The following is an 18078-nucleotide window of genomic DNA, read 5'->3' on the forward strand; positions in this document are numbered from 1 at the left end:
GGCAGGTGGGCGCCCTCGATCTCGTTGTCCAGGAAGGCGTCTTTATGCTCCGACAAATTCAGACTGTCCAGCCAGTCGGCCACATCCAGCTTGCTCCACAGCTCCACGGGCTTGGAGGCGAAGGGCTTGCCCGAGGTGGCTACGGCCTGCATTAGGGTGAGTGGCGAGGGGGAGCGCGAGTCCCCGCACGAGGACCCTCCACCAAGGCTCCCACCCATGCTGCCGAAGCCTCTCACACTCTCCATGGGCAGGGTGGGCAGGCCGAAAAGGTCGCTAAGGCTGGGTGAGGAAGAGTGGGTTAAAGAGGAGGGGCAGGGGGGCGAGGAGAGGGACGAGGTGTCTGGTGGGCTGCAGAGGTGAGGGGGCAGGCTGGAAGGAGGGGTGCAGGAGGAGGGGGGCAGGCTGAAGGACACGCTGGAGTTCCGTTGGCTTCCTGAGGCTGGAGAGCTGGAGAGAGAAAGAGAGAGAAAATAGAGAGGGAGAAAAGAGAGATCATGAGAATCTAACATATGTATGGCACAGTGATGATCTATGGTATAGAGTGGCTGTACCAAACTAATCCAGACCATAATGATCAGAACATAGCAACCAAAGAAGACCATGGCAACCTAGAGAAACTTGTCCAGATATAAACCTCCGCCAAGAAGCAGACTCCTTCCCCTCCACATGTGACTCACATCCCCCCACTACAGCATACGTGTGTGGTTGTGTGTGTGTGTGTTCAGACCTGGCTAGTGTTCGCTGACCTTGACGTGTGGCAAACCTGCTGAGTCTTGGTGTGGAAGTGGGGTTCACCTAGAGCTTTCTAAATAAACACGAAGTTCATGAACATTCAGTATCTTACTGATCTAAGCACAGAATTCTACTGAAATACTTGAAAGAGCCACCAGGGTGCAGTGTTGTGAGTGGATTTTTACCTAAGCCTTACTTTACTTCACTGGTATTTTACAGTCCACTATTTAACAAGTAGGCTATCCATATTTATAATTTTTTAAACACCTGAAAAAGCTTTTTCCCCCCTGCAATCTAGAGCCATAATCATTATGCTTGTGTCAAAAATATGTTTATTTTTCTGCATATTTAAGCATACCTCTTGAGCTGGTTCCTCCTGATGCATTTTTTAAAAGAAACTAAATCATCTTCTTTGCATCTCTGCTCAAATCTGGGTAAAAGATTTAAAGGAATGTGAGTCTTATTCAGTACATTTAGTAACTGCTTGCTTTCCTAAAGTCTATCAACCTTGTCAGCAGGCATGCCAGCTAAGAAAGACAAGCTAGCTACTTTAACTTGATCAAAAGCCTGAAATGGCTTCTTGGTAGCTAGTTACAGTGCATTCGGAAAGTATTCAGACCTCTCGACTTTTTCCACATTTTGTTACGTTACAGCCTTATTCTAAAATGGACTAAATCGTTTCCCCCCCTCTTCAATCTACACACAATACACCATAATGACAAAGCAAAAACTGTTTTTTAGAAATTTTCCAAGTGTATAAAAAAAACTGAAATATCACATTTACATAAGTATTCAGCACCTTTGGCAGCAATTATAGCTTTGAGTCTTCTTGGGTATGACGCTACAAGCTTGGCACACCTGTATTTGGGGATTTTCTCCCATTCTTCTCTGCAGATCCTCTCAAGCTCTGTCAGGTTGGATGGGGAGCGTCGCTGCACAGCTATTTTCAGGTCTCTCCGGAGATGTTAGATCGGGTTCAAGTCCGGGCTCTGGCTAGGCTACTCAAGGACATTCAGAGACTTGTCCCAAATCCACTGCTGTGTTGTCTTGGCTGTGTGCTTAGTGTTGTTGTCCTGTTGGAAGGTGAACCTTCACCCCAGTGTAAGGTCCTGAGCGCTCTGGAGCAGGTTTTCATCAAAGATCTCTCTGTACTTTGCTCCATTTATCTTCCCTGAATACTGACTAGTCTCCCAGTCCCTGCCACTGAAAACATCAGCATTAGGCTGCCACCACGCTTCACCGTAGGGATGGTGCCAGGTTTCCTCCAGACGTGACGCTTGGCATATAGGCCAAAGAGTTCAATCTTGGTTTCATCAGACCAGAGAATTTTGTGTCTCATAGTCTGAGAGTCATTTAGGTGCCTTTTAGCAAACTCCAAGCGGGCTGTCATGTGCATTTTACTGAGGAGTGGCTTCCGTCTGGCTACTCTACCAGGCCTGATTGGTGGAGTGCTGCAGAGATGGTTGTCCTTCTGGAAGGTTCTCCCATCTCCACAGAGAAACTCTGGAGCTTTTTCAGAGTGACCATTTGGTTCTTGGTCACCCCCATACTCCCCTGCTCCCCTGGCCAGTCTGTGCTGGTAATCTTGTCAAACGCAGCTTTTTTTAATGTATCGTATAGTGGAGCTGCATAAGTGTGGCTCTCCACTTTCTGGAGGATCGAGTTTTGAAATCAGTGGAATTAGAGTATGATAGCTAAAGAGATCTCCGGATTACATCTTCATACTAAGAGCAACCATTTAATTTTTTTTTATTTAACCATTATTTAACTTAGGCAAGTCAGTTAAAAACAAATTCGTATTTACAATGACGGCCTACCAAAAGGCAAAAGGCCTCCTGCGGGGACAAAACACAGATCCCGACAAGAGAGACAACACAAAACTACATAAGGAGAGACCTAAGACAATAACATAGCATGGCAGCAACACATGACAACACAGTACAGTAGCAACACAACATGACAACAACATGGTAGCAACACAACATGGCAGCATCACAACATGGTAGAAGCATAAAACAGGGTACAAACATTATTGGGCACGGACAACAGCACAAAGGGCAAGAAGGTAGAGACAACAATACATCACGCAAAGCAACCACAACAGTCAGTAAGTGTCCATGATTGAGTCTTTGAATGAAGAGATTGAGATAAAACTGTCCAGTTTGAGTGTTTGTTGCAGCTCATTCCAGTCGCTAGCTGCAGTGAACTGAAAAAACGAGCGACCCAGGGAGGTGTGTGCTTTGGGGACCTTTAACAGAATGTGACTGGCAGAACGGGTGTTGTATGTGGAGGATGAGGGCTGCAGCAGATATCTCAGATAGGGGGAGTGAGGCCTAAGAGGGTTTTATAAATAAGCATCAACCAGTGGGTCTTGTGACGTGTATACAGAGATGACCAGTTTACAGAAGAGTATAGAGTGCAGTGATGTGTCCTATAAGACGCATTGGTGGCAAATCAGATGGCCGAATGGTAAAGAACATCAAGCCGCTCGAGAGCACCCTTACCTGACGATCTATAAATTATGTCTTCCGTAATCTAGCATGGTTAGGATGGTCATCTGAATCAGGGCTAGTTTGGCAGCTGGGGTGAAAGAGGAGTGATTACGATAGAGGAAACCAAGTCTAGATTTAACTTTAGCCTGGAGCTTTGATATGTGCTGAGAGAAGGACAGTGTACCGTCTAGCCATACTCCCAAGTATTTGTATGAGGTGACTACATCAAGCTCTAAACCCTTAGAGGTAGTAATCACACCTGTGGGGTGAGGGGCATTCTTTTTACCAAACCACATAACGTTTGTTTTGGAGGTGTTCAGAACAAGGTTAAGGGCAGAGAAATCTTGTTGGACACTAAAAAAGATTTGTTGTAGAGCGTTCAACACAAAATCCGGGGAGGGGCCAACTGAGTATAAGGCTGTATCATCTGCATATAAATGATTGAGAGCGCTTCCTACTGCCTGAGCTATGTTGTTGATGTAAATTGAGAAGAGCGTGGGGCCTAGGATCGAGCCCTGGGGTACACCCTTGGTGGCAGGCAGTGGCTGAGACAGCAGATGTTCTGACTTTATACACTGCACTCTTTGAGAGAGGTGGTTAGCAAACCAGGCCAAAGACCCCTCAGAGACACCAATACTCTTTAGCCGGCTCACAAGAATGGAATGGTCTTCCATATCAATAGCTTTGGCCAAGTCAATAAAACTAGCAGCACAACATTGCTTAGAATCAAGGGCAATGGTGACATCATTGAGGACCTTTAAGGTTGCAGTGACACATCCATAACCTGAGTGGAAACCGGATTGCATACCAGAGAGAATACTATAGACATCAAGAAAGCCAGTCAGTTGATTATTGACAAGTTTTTCGAACACATTTGAGAAACAGGGCAAAATAGAAATAGGCCTATAAATCAAATCAAAGTTTATTTGTCACGTGCGCCGAATACAACAGGTGTAGGTAGACCTTACAGTGAAAAGCTTACTTACAGGCTCTAACCAATAGTGCAAAAAAGGTATTAATTGAACAATAGGTAAGTAGTGCCTTTCGGTCGGAGGCCGAGCAATTGTCGTACCAGGCAGTGATGCAACCAGTCAGGATGCTCTCGATGTTGCAGCTGTAGAACCTTTTGAGGATCTCAGGACCCATGCCAAATCTATAACAGTTAGGATCAGCTTGATCTCCCCCTTTAAATAAATTACGAACCGTGGCTGCCTTCCAAGCAATGGGAACCTCCCCAGAGAGGAGAGACAGGTTAAAAACTTCAGAGATAGGCTTGGCGATTATAGGGGCAGCAACCTTAAAGAAGAAAGGGTCTAAACCATCTGATCCAGATGTTTTTTGGGGTCAAGTTTAAGGAGCTCCTTTAGCACCTCGGACTCAGTGACCGGCTGCAGGGAGAAACTTTGCAGTGGGGCAGGGGAAAAAGAGGGAGGAGCATCGGGGCTAGTCGCGTTAGCAGGGGTGGGAGATGAGGACATTTTTGACGGGCAAGGAGGCATGGCTGAGACAAATAGGAATCCTGACTTAATGAAGTGGTGATTTAAAATGCTCAGCCATGTACTTCTTGTCAGTAACAACCACATCATCAATTTTAAAGGACAGGGGCAGCTGTGAGTAGGAAGGTTTATTCTCCAGGTCTTTAACCGTTTTCCAGAACTTCTTGGGGTTAGACCCACAGAGAGAGAACTGCTCCTTAAAGTAATTAACTTTGGCCTTCCAGATAGCCTGAGTGCACTTATTTATCATTTGCCTGAACAAGAGTCAGTCAGGCTGAGTATGCGTGTGCCGAGCCTTTCGTCAGATGCAATTCTTGAGGTGGAATAACTCTGCTGAACCTGTTTCTAAATTCAAATTTTCTTGTTTGTTAATAACAATGTCACTGAAAATATCAAAAAAGAAGGTCCAAGCCTCTTTGACACAMGGGATCAAGCTGATTCTATACCAATTTACAGAGGCCAGATCATGAAGGAAGGCTTTTTCATTAAAGATTTTTAGCAAACGTATATGACAAATCAGGACAGGTCGTTTCACTGAGCAGCCATTATGAACACAGGCTGTAAAACAGTGATCACAAAGGTCATTACAGAAAACACTAGACTGATAACTATCAGGATTATTTGTGAGGACAACATCGAGGAGAGTAGCCTTGGAGTCATACCTTGTGAGATTGGTAATAATCTGAGAAAGATTTAGGGAGTCCCATTGCTTTAGGACTTGGTCAGGTGGTTTAAGCATGCTGCAGTTAAGGTCACCTAGCAGGACAAATTCAGACTTAGTGTAAGGGGCCAGGAGAGTAATTATGGCAGGTAGGGTACAGGCTGGTGCTGATGGAGGACGATAACACCCATCAACAGTCAACAAATACTTGGTTTAATGCTTAATACCATAAAATCAAATTGTTTGGGGACAGACTTTGTTGAGACAACCGAGCACTGAAGGTGTTCCTTGGTAAAGATTGCCACTCCCCCACCTTCGGAAGATCTGTCTTGCCGAAAAAGGTTTAAACCAGAAAGGTTAACATCAGTATTCAAAACACTCTTTCTTAAAACCACGTCTCAGTAATGACCAATCTGGATTGGAGCTGTGAACCCAGACTTTCAATTGATCCATTGCAGGTAATAAGCTTCTAGTGTTAACGTGCAGAACACCAAGGCTTTTACGAGAGCAGAAATCAGTGAAACAGATATCAGAGCACAAGTCCGAATTGGGGCTAGCAACAGCAGATGGGCCAGGGTGTACATGCACATTTCCAGATATCATCAACATTAATACAATCAAGGCATGGCAGAGGACAGGGAGAGCTCTGCAGTGATGATTTATGACAGTTGAATGTGCATTAGATGGCAACAAGATCATATTATACAGCAATTTCATCAGGTAACATGAATACAAAGTCAGCGAGAGGTGGTTAGAATAGGATGGGAGGCCAAAAGTCAGTGTAACCAATAGATAGTCAGAATCCTGAGTGTGGGAACAAACATAGTCTGTCCCACGGTTGGGTAAACAAGAAAGTTCATAGTCAACAAAGCATGCAGGAATCATGAGGCAAATAGCAAAATGCACAAGAAAAAAATAATAACGACTTGGGGCTAGCCATTGTAAGTTCGGAGTCACTCGCCCCAACAGTGCCTGTGTGCTGGAGGTGAGCGAAAGCTCGGGAGAGAGGGGGGAGTGTGATGGGGGTACCTGAACCAGACAGGGGGAGACGACCAGGGCAGACGGTGAACAGATCGCCAGGTGGAGTCCAAGCAGCAGTGCAGCAGGCAACGGGAGTAGGTGTCACACCCACTAGGGAGAAGCTTATATTTCTGGAAGCAGATTTCTTGGTGAAAARACCAGTGGATAGTCTCTGAACAGCAGGAGTGGGCTTCAAGGCCTCTGGATTTGGGTGGGGTAGCCTGCCATTGGTTGGGCTCAAAGTCTTCGACACCTCTCACTTCACACCTCCGTGCTAATTGAAGTTGTATATGGTCTGTCTGGTCTGTCTCAGTTCCAGGTTGGATGGTGTATTAATCCTTCCAGGTAATTCTGTCCAAAATTAGCTTGTAGGTTTGGAGTTTTGATCTGTAGTGAATGCTATGCTGTGGAGGGTAGCATCCTGTATATGTCCCTGCCGAAAAATCCAAGTTTATCTGACTCCAAATCTATCTTTTTGTAAAAACATGTTGAAAATGTGAGAGCTCACATGCAGCTGTGGCTTGGCATCCGTGACAAGGAGATGCGGCCATCATGCATGATGATGTATACGGGTAAGATAGTCTAGCTAGCTACATTTTCAGATATTGCACGTTTCTAATTTTGACAGGAAGTGGTTTCATTTCAAGCTAAATTGTTCTGTTAGCTAGCTAGCTGATGTTAGCTGGCTGGCTCCCTAGCTAACGTTACGTGTAGGATGTTATTATTTGTATCCCAGAGCCGTTTGCTTGGCTAGTTAGAGCCTAATGTTAGCTAGCTGGCTGGCTCGCTAGCTAATGTTACGTGTATGATGTTATTACTCTTATCTCAGAGCCATTTGCTTTGTTAGTTAGAGCCTAATGTTAGCTAGCTAACATTGAACTTGGTTGGCTAGATACCACTACCTACAGATTCATGCAAGGCGTAGTAACGTCATGAGTTGGCACAATGTTCATTGTTGTTTAACTAGCTAACGTTAGCTGGCTGGCTCACTAGCTAACGTTACGTGACGTGTATGATCTTACACATTGTTTACCTAGCTAGGTTCATTGTTACCTAGCTAGCTAGCTACATGTCTTACGCTAAAGTGTATTGTTATCTAGCTGAATATGCCATATTGCAGAATAACTGATTCATTTACGAATGCACAACACCCATTGAATATGGCCAGTGTTAGTAAACATTGGCAAAAAAGCGTAATGAAATTGTTGCCAGCAGAGCTGGTTAGGCTGTTTTCATGTTATCCAGAGGTAAACAAATCATCAGCCAGAGCATCAAGCGTGCGCTCTGAACGCTCCTAGAGCGAAACGAGATGGATCGGGCTAAAGCTTAAGAGGGTATAAACGATGCTAAATGGGTGTAGACAAAGAAGAGCTCTTCACCAGTTACCAAAACATTCAAATGCCATTTTCTCAAAAGTGAGTTTACAAGCTTATCAACTTTCAAAGCAGAATTACTTTCCGATTGTTCCTCAAAAATGCAGTGAATGATATACAWTTTTTTTTAGCTCTGTTTCTCTACTTTTATCCAATGTAAAAAACACAATTTCAAATTTTGCTACACAATACCGATTTGAGCCGGTCGGTCACATATGGACTGGTGTGTGCCTTTCCAAATCAATTGAATTTACCACAGGTGGAGTTCAATAAAGTTGTAGAAACATCTCAAGGATGAACAATGGAAACAGGATGCACCTGCGCTCAATTTCGAGTCTCACGGCAAAGGGTCTGAATACTTATGTAAATAAGGTATTTTTTATATACATATACACTACCGTTCAAAAGTTTTCGTCACTTAGAAATGTCGTTGTTTTTGTAGAAAGCAGATTTTTTGTCCATTAAAAGAACATCAAATTGATCAGAAGTACAGTGTAGACATTGTTAATGTTGTAAATGACTTTTGTAGCAGGAAATGGCTGATTTTTTAATGAAATATCTACATTCTCGTACAGCGGCCCATTATCAACAACCATCAATCCTGTGTTCCAATGGCATGTTGTGTTAGCTAATCCAAGGTGATGATTTTAAAAGGCTAATTGATCATTAGAAAGCCCTTTTGCAATTATGTTAGCACAGCTGAAAACTGGCCTTCTTAGACTAGTAGAGTTTCTGGAGCATCAGCATTTGTGGGTTTGATTACAGGCTCAAAATGGCAAGAAACAAAGACTTTCTTCTGAAACTCGTCTGTCTATTCTTGTTCTCAGAAAGGAAGGCTATTCCATGGGAGAAATTGCTAAGAAACTGAAGATCTCATACAACGCTGTGTACTGCTCCCTCCACAGAACAGCGCGAACTGGCCTTCTAGGCAGCATCCCGGAGTAACGTTAGCTAGCGAGCCAGCCAGCTAACGTTAGCTAGTTAAACAACAATGAACATTGTGCCAACTCATGACGTTACTACGCCGTATTTCAAATCCTTAAAATATACTTTTTTGAGATTGCTAATGTTACTGTCCACAGTACCACAACAAAAAGTATATTTACATGCAATTTTGCCCTTTTCATTCCTATGGAAGACAGCTCCTTCTGCGCAGTGCCAATATGGGTGACTTCAAAAGTCTTTTAATGGCCAATACTTAGCATCCTCAATTCAGGGTTTATATACATCATTGGTACAAACACTTTGTCATTTGGACGTGGCGTTCAAAATTTAAACAGTGAACAGTATTTGACTGGGGAATTCATTTAAATTGAAACCATAGATCACATGTGATTTTCACCATTGCATATTTCAGCTGGCATTCCCTCTAAGGTTCACAATACAGTATTTGTATTTATTAGGGATCCCCATTAGCTGCTGTCAAGGCAGCAGCTACTCTTCTTCCTAGGGTCAAAACATATTAACAAAGGATAAAACAGTACATCATATAACATTATTACACCACTACATATCTGCAATACAAAATGTATAATTCCACCATACAACAATATTACAATGTACTGTACGTGTGTGTAGAGTGCGTGTGCTAGCGTTTGTGTGCGTATGCGTGTGTCTGTACCTGTGTGTGTGTGTCTCTTCACAGTACCCGCTGTTCCATAATGTGTATTTTTATCTGTTTATTAAATCTGATTCTACTGCTTGCATGTGTTACCTGATGTGGAATAGAGTTCCATGTATTCATAGCTCTATGTAGAATTATGCTACTCACATAGTCTGTTCTGGACTTGGGGACTGTGAAGAGACCTCTGGTGGAATGTCTTGTGGGGTATGCATGGGTGTCCGAGCTGTATGCTAGTAGTTTAAATAAACAGCTCGGTGCATTCAGCTTGTCAACACTTCTCACAAAAACAAGGAGTGATGAAGTCAATCTATCCTCCACTTTGAGCCATGAGAGATTTACATGCATATTATTAATGTTAGCGCTCTGTGTACATTTAAGGGTCAGCTGTGCTGCCCGGTTCTGAGCCAATTGTAATTTCCCTAAGTCCTTCTTTGTGGCACCTGACCTATAGCAGGGGGTGTAAAGGCATAACACATATGTTTTTCCAGCAGCAGACTATGATCGATAATTTCAAAAGCCGCACTGAAGTCTAACAAAACAGTAACAGTGACAGACTCTGTTTAAGAGAAGAGCTCAGATAACCAGGAAACACACACACACACAACCTTCATTGCAAGTAGAAAAAAAAATCAGCGTGCACAGAGGCCGGAGAGAAGCTTGCAGCATTAAGTCCACAGAGCATGTCCTAATGTGATTCACTCTCTATCTCTGAGTATATGCGTGTGTGTGCGCGTTTAGAGAGTACATCTATGTGCATGCYTTCATACAAGCATGTCTTTTGGTAGTTGAACTGTACATAGAACAACAATGCAACATATCGAGGAAGAGGATTATACAGTATTTGAGGTCAGCTCAGCTGGGAATAATCATTATGAAGTGATTATTACTGTCATATCCAGCAGTTAATTCCAGAAGAATAGCATTTGACCATCTGGCTTCAGCATCACAGTATCCTCGACTCACAAAAATATATACCTAACCCAAACATGCAGTGGGCTTGACACTCAGCACTAGAGGGACGGAAGAGAGAACCTAGATCTGGTTTGCAATCTAATGTAAATATACCTTTTTTTAGGAACAGTGTAGTGTGTAGTGTACATATCAGCCCCCCACAGACCACAGAGATTTGTGCAGCATCAGATGGAGTGGTGAGATGAGTGATGGATCGATGGGGAGATGGATGAAGAGGCGTATGGAGTGAGAGCAGGGACACACAGGGCAAACCCATCACCTCCCCCAAAAACACACACAACTATGCTCCATTCCATTCAGATTAACACCCTCATTCAATTCCGCCTCTAAACTTCCTTCGGTGGTTCCATACTGATCGGGCTCTGAAGGCCTGCAATGCCTGCTAATTCGTCGACTAATATACAGTGGGGAGAACAAGTATTTGATACACTGCTGATTTTGCAGGTTTTCCTACTTACAAAGCATGTAGAGGTCTGTAATTTTTCATCATAGGTACACTTCAACTGTGAGAGACGGAATCTAAAACAAAATCCCAGAAAATCACATTGTATGATTTTTAAGTAATTAATTTGCATTTTATTGCATGACATAAGTATTTGATCACCTGCCAACCAGTAAGAATTCCGGCTCTCACAGACCTGTTAGTTTTCTTTAAGAAGCCCTCCTGTTCTCCACTCATTACCTGTATTAACTGCACCTGTTTGAACTCGTTACCTGTATAAAGACACCTGTCCACACACTCAATCAAACAGACTCCAACCTCTCCACAATTGCCAAGACCAGAGAGCTGTGTAAGGACATCAGGGATAAAATTGTAGACCTGCACAAGGCTGGATGGGCTACAGGACAATAGGCAAGCAGCTTGGTGAGAAGGCAACAACTGTTGGCGCAATTATTAGAAAATGGAAGAAGTTCAAGATGACGGTCAATCACCCTCGGTCTGGGGCTCCATGCAAGATCTCACCTCGTGGGGCATCAATGATCATGAGGAAGGTGAGGATCAGCCCAGAACTACACGGCAGGACCTGGTCAATGACCTGAAGAGAGCTGGGACCACAGTCTCAAAGAAAACCATTAGTAACACACTACGCCGTCATGGATTAAAATCCTGCAGCACACGCAAGGTCCCCTGCTCAAGCCAGCGCATGGCCAGGCCCGTCTGAAGTTTGCATGACCATCTGGATGATCCAGAGGAGGAATGGGAGAAGGTCATGTGGTCTGATGAGAAAAAATAGAGCTTTTTGGTCTAAACTCCACTTGCCGTGTTTGGAGGAAGAAGAAGGATGAGTACAACCCCAAGAACACCATCCCAACCGTGAAGCATGGAGGTGGAAACATCATTCTTTGGGGATGCTTTTCTGCAAAGGGGACAGGACGACTGCACCGTATTGAGGGGAGGATGGATGGGGCCATGTATCGCGAGATCTTGGCCACAACCTCTTCCTCAGTAAGAGCATTGAAGATGGGTTGCGGCTGGGTCTTCCAGCATGACAACGACCCGAAACACACAGCCAGGGCAACTAAGGAGTGGCTCCGTAAGAAGCATCTCAAGTTCCTGGAGTGGCCTAGCCAGTCTCCAGACCTGAACCCAATAGAAAATCTTTGYAGGGAGCTTAACGTCTGCATTGCCCAGCGACAGCCCCGAAACCTGAAGGATCTGGAGAAGGTCTGTATGGAGGAGTGGGCCAAAATTCCTGCTGCAGTGTGTGCAAACCTGGTCAAGAACTACAGGAAACATATGATCTCTGTAATTGCAAACAAAGGTTTCTGTACCAAATATTAAGTTCTGCTTTTCTGATGTATCAAATACTTATGTCATGCAATAAAATGCAAATGATTTACTTAAAAATCATACAATGTGATTTTCTGGATTTTTGTTTTAGATTCCGTCTCTCACAGTTGAAGTGTACCTATGATACGAATTACAGACCTCTACATGCTTTGTAAGTAGGAACACCTGCAAAATCGGCAGTGTATCAAATACTTGTTCTCCCCACTGTATGTGTAGAAGTCATTAAATACAGTGGCAAGAAAATGTATGTGAACCCTTTGGAATTACCTGGATTTCTGCATAAATTGGTCATAAAATTTGATTTGATCTTCATCTAAGTCACAACAATAGACAAACACAGTATGCTTAAACTAATAACGCACAAACAATTATGCGTTTTCATGTCTTTATTGAACACAACGTGTAAACATTCACAGTGCAGGGTGGGAAAAGTACGTGATCCCTTGGATTTAATAACTGGTTGACCCTCCTTTGGCAGCAATAACCTCAACCAAATGTTTTCTGTAGTTTTCTGCACAACAGTCAGGAGGTATTTTGGACCATTTGTCCAAAATGTATGCAGAAATCCAGGTAATTACAAAGGGTTCACATACTTTCTCTTGCCACTGTATACTGTAATTACACTCCTAAGTATGGACAAAACCAAAAGACACAGCAGCCCTTGATGCCCGGGTTGGTTGTCCCTTCTTTCCCTCGTACTATATGGATAAACCTGAGGGAAGTTAGGGAGGGGAAGTGAAGCACACAAGGGTGTTATTTGTCCCAAATGGAATTGGGCCAATGTGAAAGCACTCAGTCCCCCCTCTGGACCTGTAACACCTTGCACCATGGGTAAAACTTACAGCTTGTTTTTTCAGCACCAGCTTTTCCACAGGAAGTCATTGTGATGGAGTGAGAGATGGAGGGAAACAGAGGACACATGAAAAGATGAGACAACAACAAAACACATGGAGAGACACACACCCTCTATCACGCACGAACACACACACAAAAAGGGGGAAAAAGTAGAACAGAAAATCTGACAAAATGTAGTGAAGAAAGAACATCTGTCCTTAACTGACAACTCACTCCAACGTGATAACCTGCTTGGGAAGATGGGACTTAAATTCACTTCACAGAACAGAAATCTCATAATTTCCTCTAACAGTCATAGTCTGGTCTATTTCACATATACTGTGCATGCCCATGTACTGTACATGCCCCATGAATGCAAGTTATAAAAGGTGATGCTTCGTTATCTGACACACTGATCCATTTCTAACTGAACAATACCTTGCTGTTGAACTTGTGATCACAATCAATACCATCATGCTGACGAGGTGGGAGAGGGATGAGGGTGTCAATACCCTACCGTGACAGAGCAAAACACACCCTGGACCACACATGGGCAGACATTATCCAGCAATGAAAGTAGAAATGATACCTTCTGACTTGCTTGCTTTAATGACCAAGCTTTCGCTCCAACCTTCCATAGTAGATGTAATAGCCCAGAAGCTGAATAGATTACTGTGTATGAATGGGTCTGCTTTGACCMTGTCATTAGAGAGCATACACAACATCATCGGAGCCATTTTCTAGAGTTAGTACTGGACGCTTCAACTTAGTGCAGTGAATTTAACCATTATAGATATAATGTACTGTACACACGCACACACACACAAATGCACACACAGAAACAGTCATGAGACTCTTTCTCCATCTCACCACACACCCTCACACATGCACGCATGCCTGCATGCACTCACACACACAATCACACACTTAGTCTCACACACACTCGGATATGTTATGCAACCGTGGCCTAGTAAAGGAGGTTGCACGTGATGTGGATGTGCACACTGGGATGACACTGAGCTCTACGGTTAGGCCTGACACACACACATGCTCTCATCAACTCCTTTCATTCACCGGCGCACTAATCTGTGAATCTAAAAGACAGGGATAAAAGTGAAAGGAAAACATTTAAGAATGCTAAAAAGGAGGAAGAGCAAATCACTRATGTCGTAGCGTTCCACGCTGAAGATGGAGAGAGACTGTTCATAAGAACCTGTCTAAATTAGAGAGGGGGGGGTGAAACTGAGACAGAAAGAGAAAGATACAGAGAAATAAAGAGAGATGGAAGGCCCGAGAATGAGACAGAGAGAGAGCGAGAGAGAGAATATAGGCCACCCTCTCTTTCACATCCATCTGCTCCATGTGCTCAGCTACATGGCACCTTGCCCCTTCTGCTACCTAATCCCTCACACGCTTGCTCACTTCAACTGTTCTATATGATCTCTCTCCTTCCCTCAGGCTGTACTATACAGTACAGTGCCATCTTTCCCTTTAACCTACACTAAATAGTGTATCTGTTTTCCATATAACAAGTTTTACGGAAAATTCGGTCAACATCATTGGTCCAACTTACTCCAATCAATCAGCTTGAAATGGACAGAATATGCCAGTCCCAAACACCTTTGCCTCCAACCTTTCCTTAGCACCTATCTCTTCTGTGTTTGCAGATCTGTGGCGAACCAGAAAGCTGTAAGCAATATAGCGGAAGGAAGCTCTGGTCAGTCCATTGGAGGGATAGGTGTAGTGGAAACCGTCACCATATAATTTACTCATACCTAGTCAAAAAACAGATCTGCAAACACTGGAGAAGTATTCATATCCTGAAATAAATGAATAATCTCACTACAATACATTTGAATAGAAAGTTAGCAAAAATAGATAAGATCTTGCTACCATGGAAAGGACAATACCTGTCTATATGTGGAAAAATCCCCCTGATTAACTCGTTTTTCATATACTAGTTTACCTATTTACTTATGGCCCTGCCTACATCTAATGACTTGTTTTTTAAAAATTATATGAGCAAAGAATATTCCACTTTATTTGGAACAGCAAACCAGACAAAATTAAACAGGCCTATTTATATAATGAATATGAACTTGGAGGGCAGAAATGATTAAATATTAAAGCATTTGACCTCTCACTAAAGGCTTCGGTCATACAAAAGCTATACTTAAATCCAAACTGGTTCTCCAGCAGATTAGTAAAAATGGCTTACCCCGTGTTCAAGAATGGGCTTTTTTCCTTTATTCAGATTACTACCTCTCACTTTCGGTTATTTGAAAAATAAATCATCCCCCAAATATCGCTATTTTTAAAACAAGCCATAGAAAGCTGGTTGCAATTGCACTTTAATCCACCAGAAAAGACAGAACAAATATTACAACAAATATGTCAAATTATAGTCAAATATACTAATTGACAAAAACATTTTTGAATGAAAAAAGACAACTGTATAATCTTTGTAAATGATATCATAAATATGACTGGTGGAGTTATGTCACACGTGCAGTTAGCAAAAATATTTGGAAATGTCTGCTGTATCCAAATTACAACCAACTGATTGCAGCATTACTGTAAAAATGGAGGAGACAAGTGGAAGGGGGATAAGGTAAGGAACTTGTCTGTCGGCCCTGCATTTAAAGACCAAAATTGTTCAAAGAAAATTGTGATAAATAAAAAAGTATACCAGTTTCATTTAAGGACCAAAGAAATACAGCTGCGTCATACAGGTTGCAAAATAGTTGGAAAGTGATTTTCGATGTACCGATTCCATGACACAGGGTTTATGAACTGATACACAAAACAACGCTGGATTCAACAGTTCTAAGTTTCTACATTTTTTATTATTATACAAAATTCTTGCAACCAATAGAATGTTATATATGGGGGATCCCAGCTCTGCAAATTTTGCTGTGAAGAGACAGAATCATTATATCTGTCACACCCTGATCTGTTTCACCTGTCTTTGTGCTTGCCTCCACCCCCCTCCAGGTGTTGCCCATCTTCCCCATTATCCCCAGTATATTTATACCTGTGTTCTCTGTTTGTCTGTGGTCAGTTTGTTTTGTTCGTCAAGCCTACAGCGGTTTACCCCTTGCTCCTGTCTTTTTCTAGTTTTCCAGGTTTTGACCATTTCTGCCTACCCTGACCCTGCCTGCCGTTCTGTACCTTGTCACACCACCCTGGATTATTGACCTCTGCCTGCCCTGACCCCGAGACTGCCTGTCGTTCTGTACCTTATGCACTCTGATCTGGATTCCTGACCTATGCCTGCCCTTGACCTGTCGTTTTGCCTGCCCCCTGTTCCAGTAATAAACTTTTGTTACTTTGACACTGTCTGCGTCTGGTCTTTTGGTACTGGCCATATGCTTGTTTTTGGTTGCAGGTCCAGGAATGGCTGAAGAATTGCAACATTTACCTCGAGCTAACTCTGCAAATAGCACTTCTGGTTGATTTGAAAGTCATAGTCAATCGACCAATAATATAATAACCCTCTTAGCAAAAATGTTTATCTTAAATTTACAATCTGTATAAACTATGAAAATAGAAAGGTTCAGAACTTTTGTGAAACATCACAGCACAGTTGAAAAATATATGGTAATTAGAAATCATACATAGATGGTCTTCAGAGATATATGGGAGGGGTTGAGGGTAGCTGGAGGGAGGGACTAAAACAAAAAAAGAGAACTAATGTAGTTTGGACGCACCTACTCATTCAAGGATTTTTCAAATGTTTTCTTAATTTCTACATTTTAGAATAATAGTGAAGACATCAACCCAATGACATAACACATATAGAATCATGTAGTAAGCAAAAAAGTGTTAAACAAATGAAAATATATTTTATATTTTTCAAAGTAGCCACACTTTGCCTTGATGACAGCTTAACTCTCTCAACCAGCTTTATGAGGAATGCTTTTCCAACAGTCTTGAAGGAGTTCCCGCATATGCTGAGCACTTGTTGGCTGCTTTTCCTCCACTCTGCGGTCCAATTCATCCCAAACCATCTCAATTGGGCTGAAGTCAGGTGATTGTGGAGGCCAGGTCATCTGATGCAGTACTCCATCACTCTCATTGGTCAAATAGCACTTACACAGCCTGTAGGTGTGTTTTGAGTCACTGTCCCATTAAGCTCAAACCAGTTGAGATGGCGTATCCCTGCAGAATGCTGTGGTAGCCATGCTAGTTCAGTGTGCTTTGAATACTAAATAAATCACAGACAGTGTCACCAGCAAAGCACCCCCACACCATCACACCTCCTGCTCCATGCTTCATGGTGGGAACCACACATGCGGAGATCATCCGTTCACCTACTCTGCATCTCACAAAGACACGGCGGTTGGTACCAAAAATCTCAAATTTGGAAAGGACAGATTTCCACCGGTCTAATGTCCATTGCTTGTTTCTTGGCCCAAGCAAGTCACTTCTTATTATTGGTGTCCTTTAGTAATGGTTTCTTTGCAGCAATTCGTCCATGAAGGCCTGATTCATGCAATCTCCTCTGAAGTTCTGATGTGTGTGTTACTTTAACTCTGTGAAACATTCATTTGGGCTGCAATCTGAGGTGCAGTTAACTCTAATGAACTTATCCTCTCCTGTGGCAGTCCTCATGAGAGCCAGTTTCATCATAGCGCTTGATGGTGTTTGTGACTTGAAGAACCTTTCAAAGTTCTTGAAATTTTCTGGATTGACTGACTTTCATGTCTTAAAGTAATGATGGACTGTCATTTCTATTTGCTTATTTGAGCTTTTCTTGCAATAATATGGACTTAGTCTTTTACCAAATTGGGCTATTTTTTGTATACTACCCCTACCTTGCCACAACACAACTGATTGGCTCAAACGTATTAAATTAACCTTGAACAAGGCACACCTGTTAATTGAAATGCATTCCAGGTGACTACCTCATGAAGCTGGTTGAGAGAATGCCAAGATTGTGCAAAGCTGTCATTAAGGCAAAGGGTGGCAACTTTGAAGAATCTCAAATATAAAATATATTTGGATTTGTTTAACACTTTTTTGGTTACTACATGATTCCACACATGTTATTTCATAGTTTGATGTCTTCACAATTATTCC

The 18078-nt window shown here is 42.7% G+C and overlaps 1 protein-coding gene across 1 annotated transcript in view; it reads right to left on the bottom strand.

Annotated features, from left to right (window-relative positions):
* The window catches only part of LOC111974395 (SH3 and multiple ankyrin repeat domains protein 2-like), a 176940-nt gene that overhangs the window by 4678 nt on the left and 154184 nt on the right, over positions 1-18078 (bottom strand). Inside the window, exon 24 of the mRNA XM_070447184.1 lies at positions 239-447. Within this exon, the coding sequence (XP_070303285.1) occupies positions 239-447 (209 nt within the window). The remainder of the gene's footprint in view (positions 1-238; positions 448-18078) is intronic.

This window comes from Salvelinus sp. IW2-2015, linkage group LG15 (assembly GCF_002910315.2).
Source record: "Salvelinus sp. IW2-2015 linkage group LG15, ASM291031v2, whole genome shotgun sequence".
Lineage (NCBI taxonomy): Eukaryota > Metazoa > Chordata > Actinopteri > Salmoniformes > Salmonidae > Salvelinus > Salvelinus sp. IW2-2015.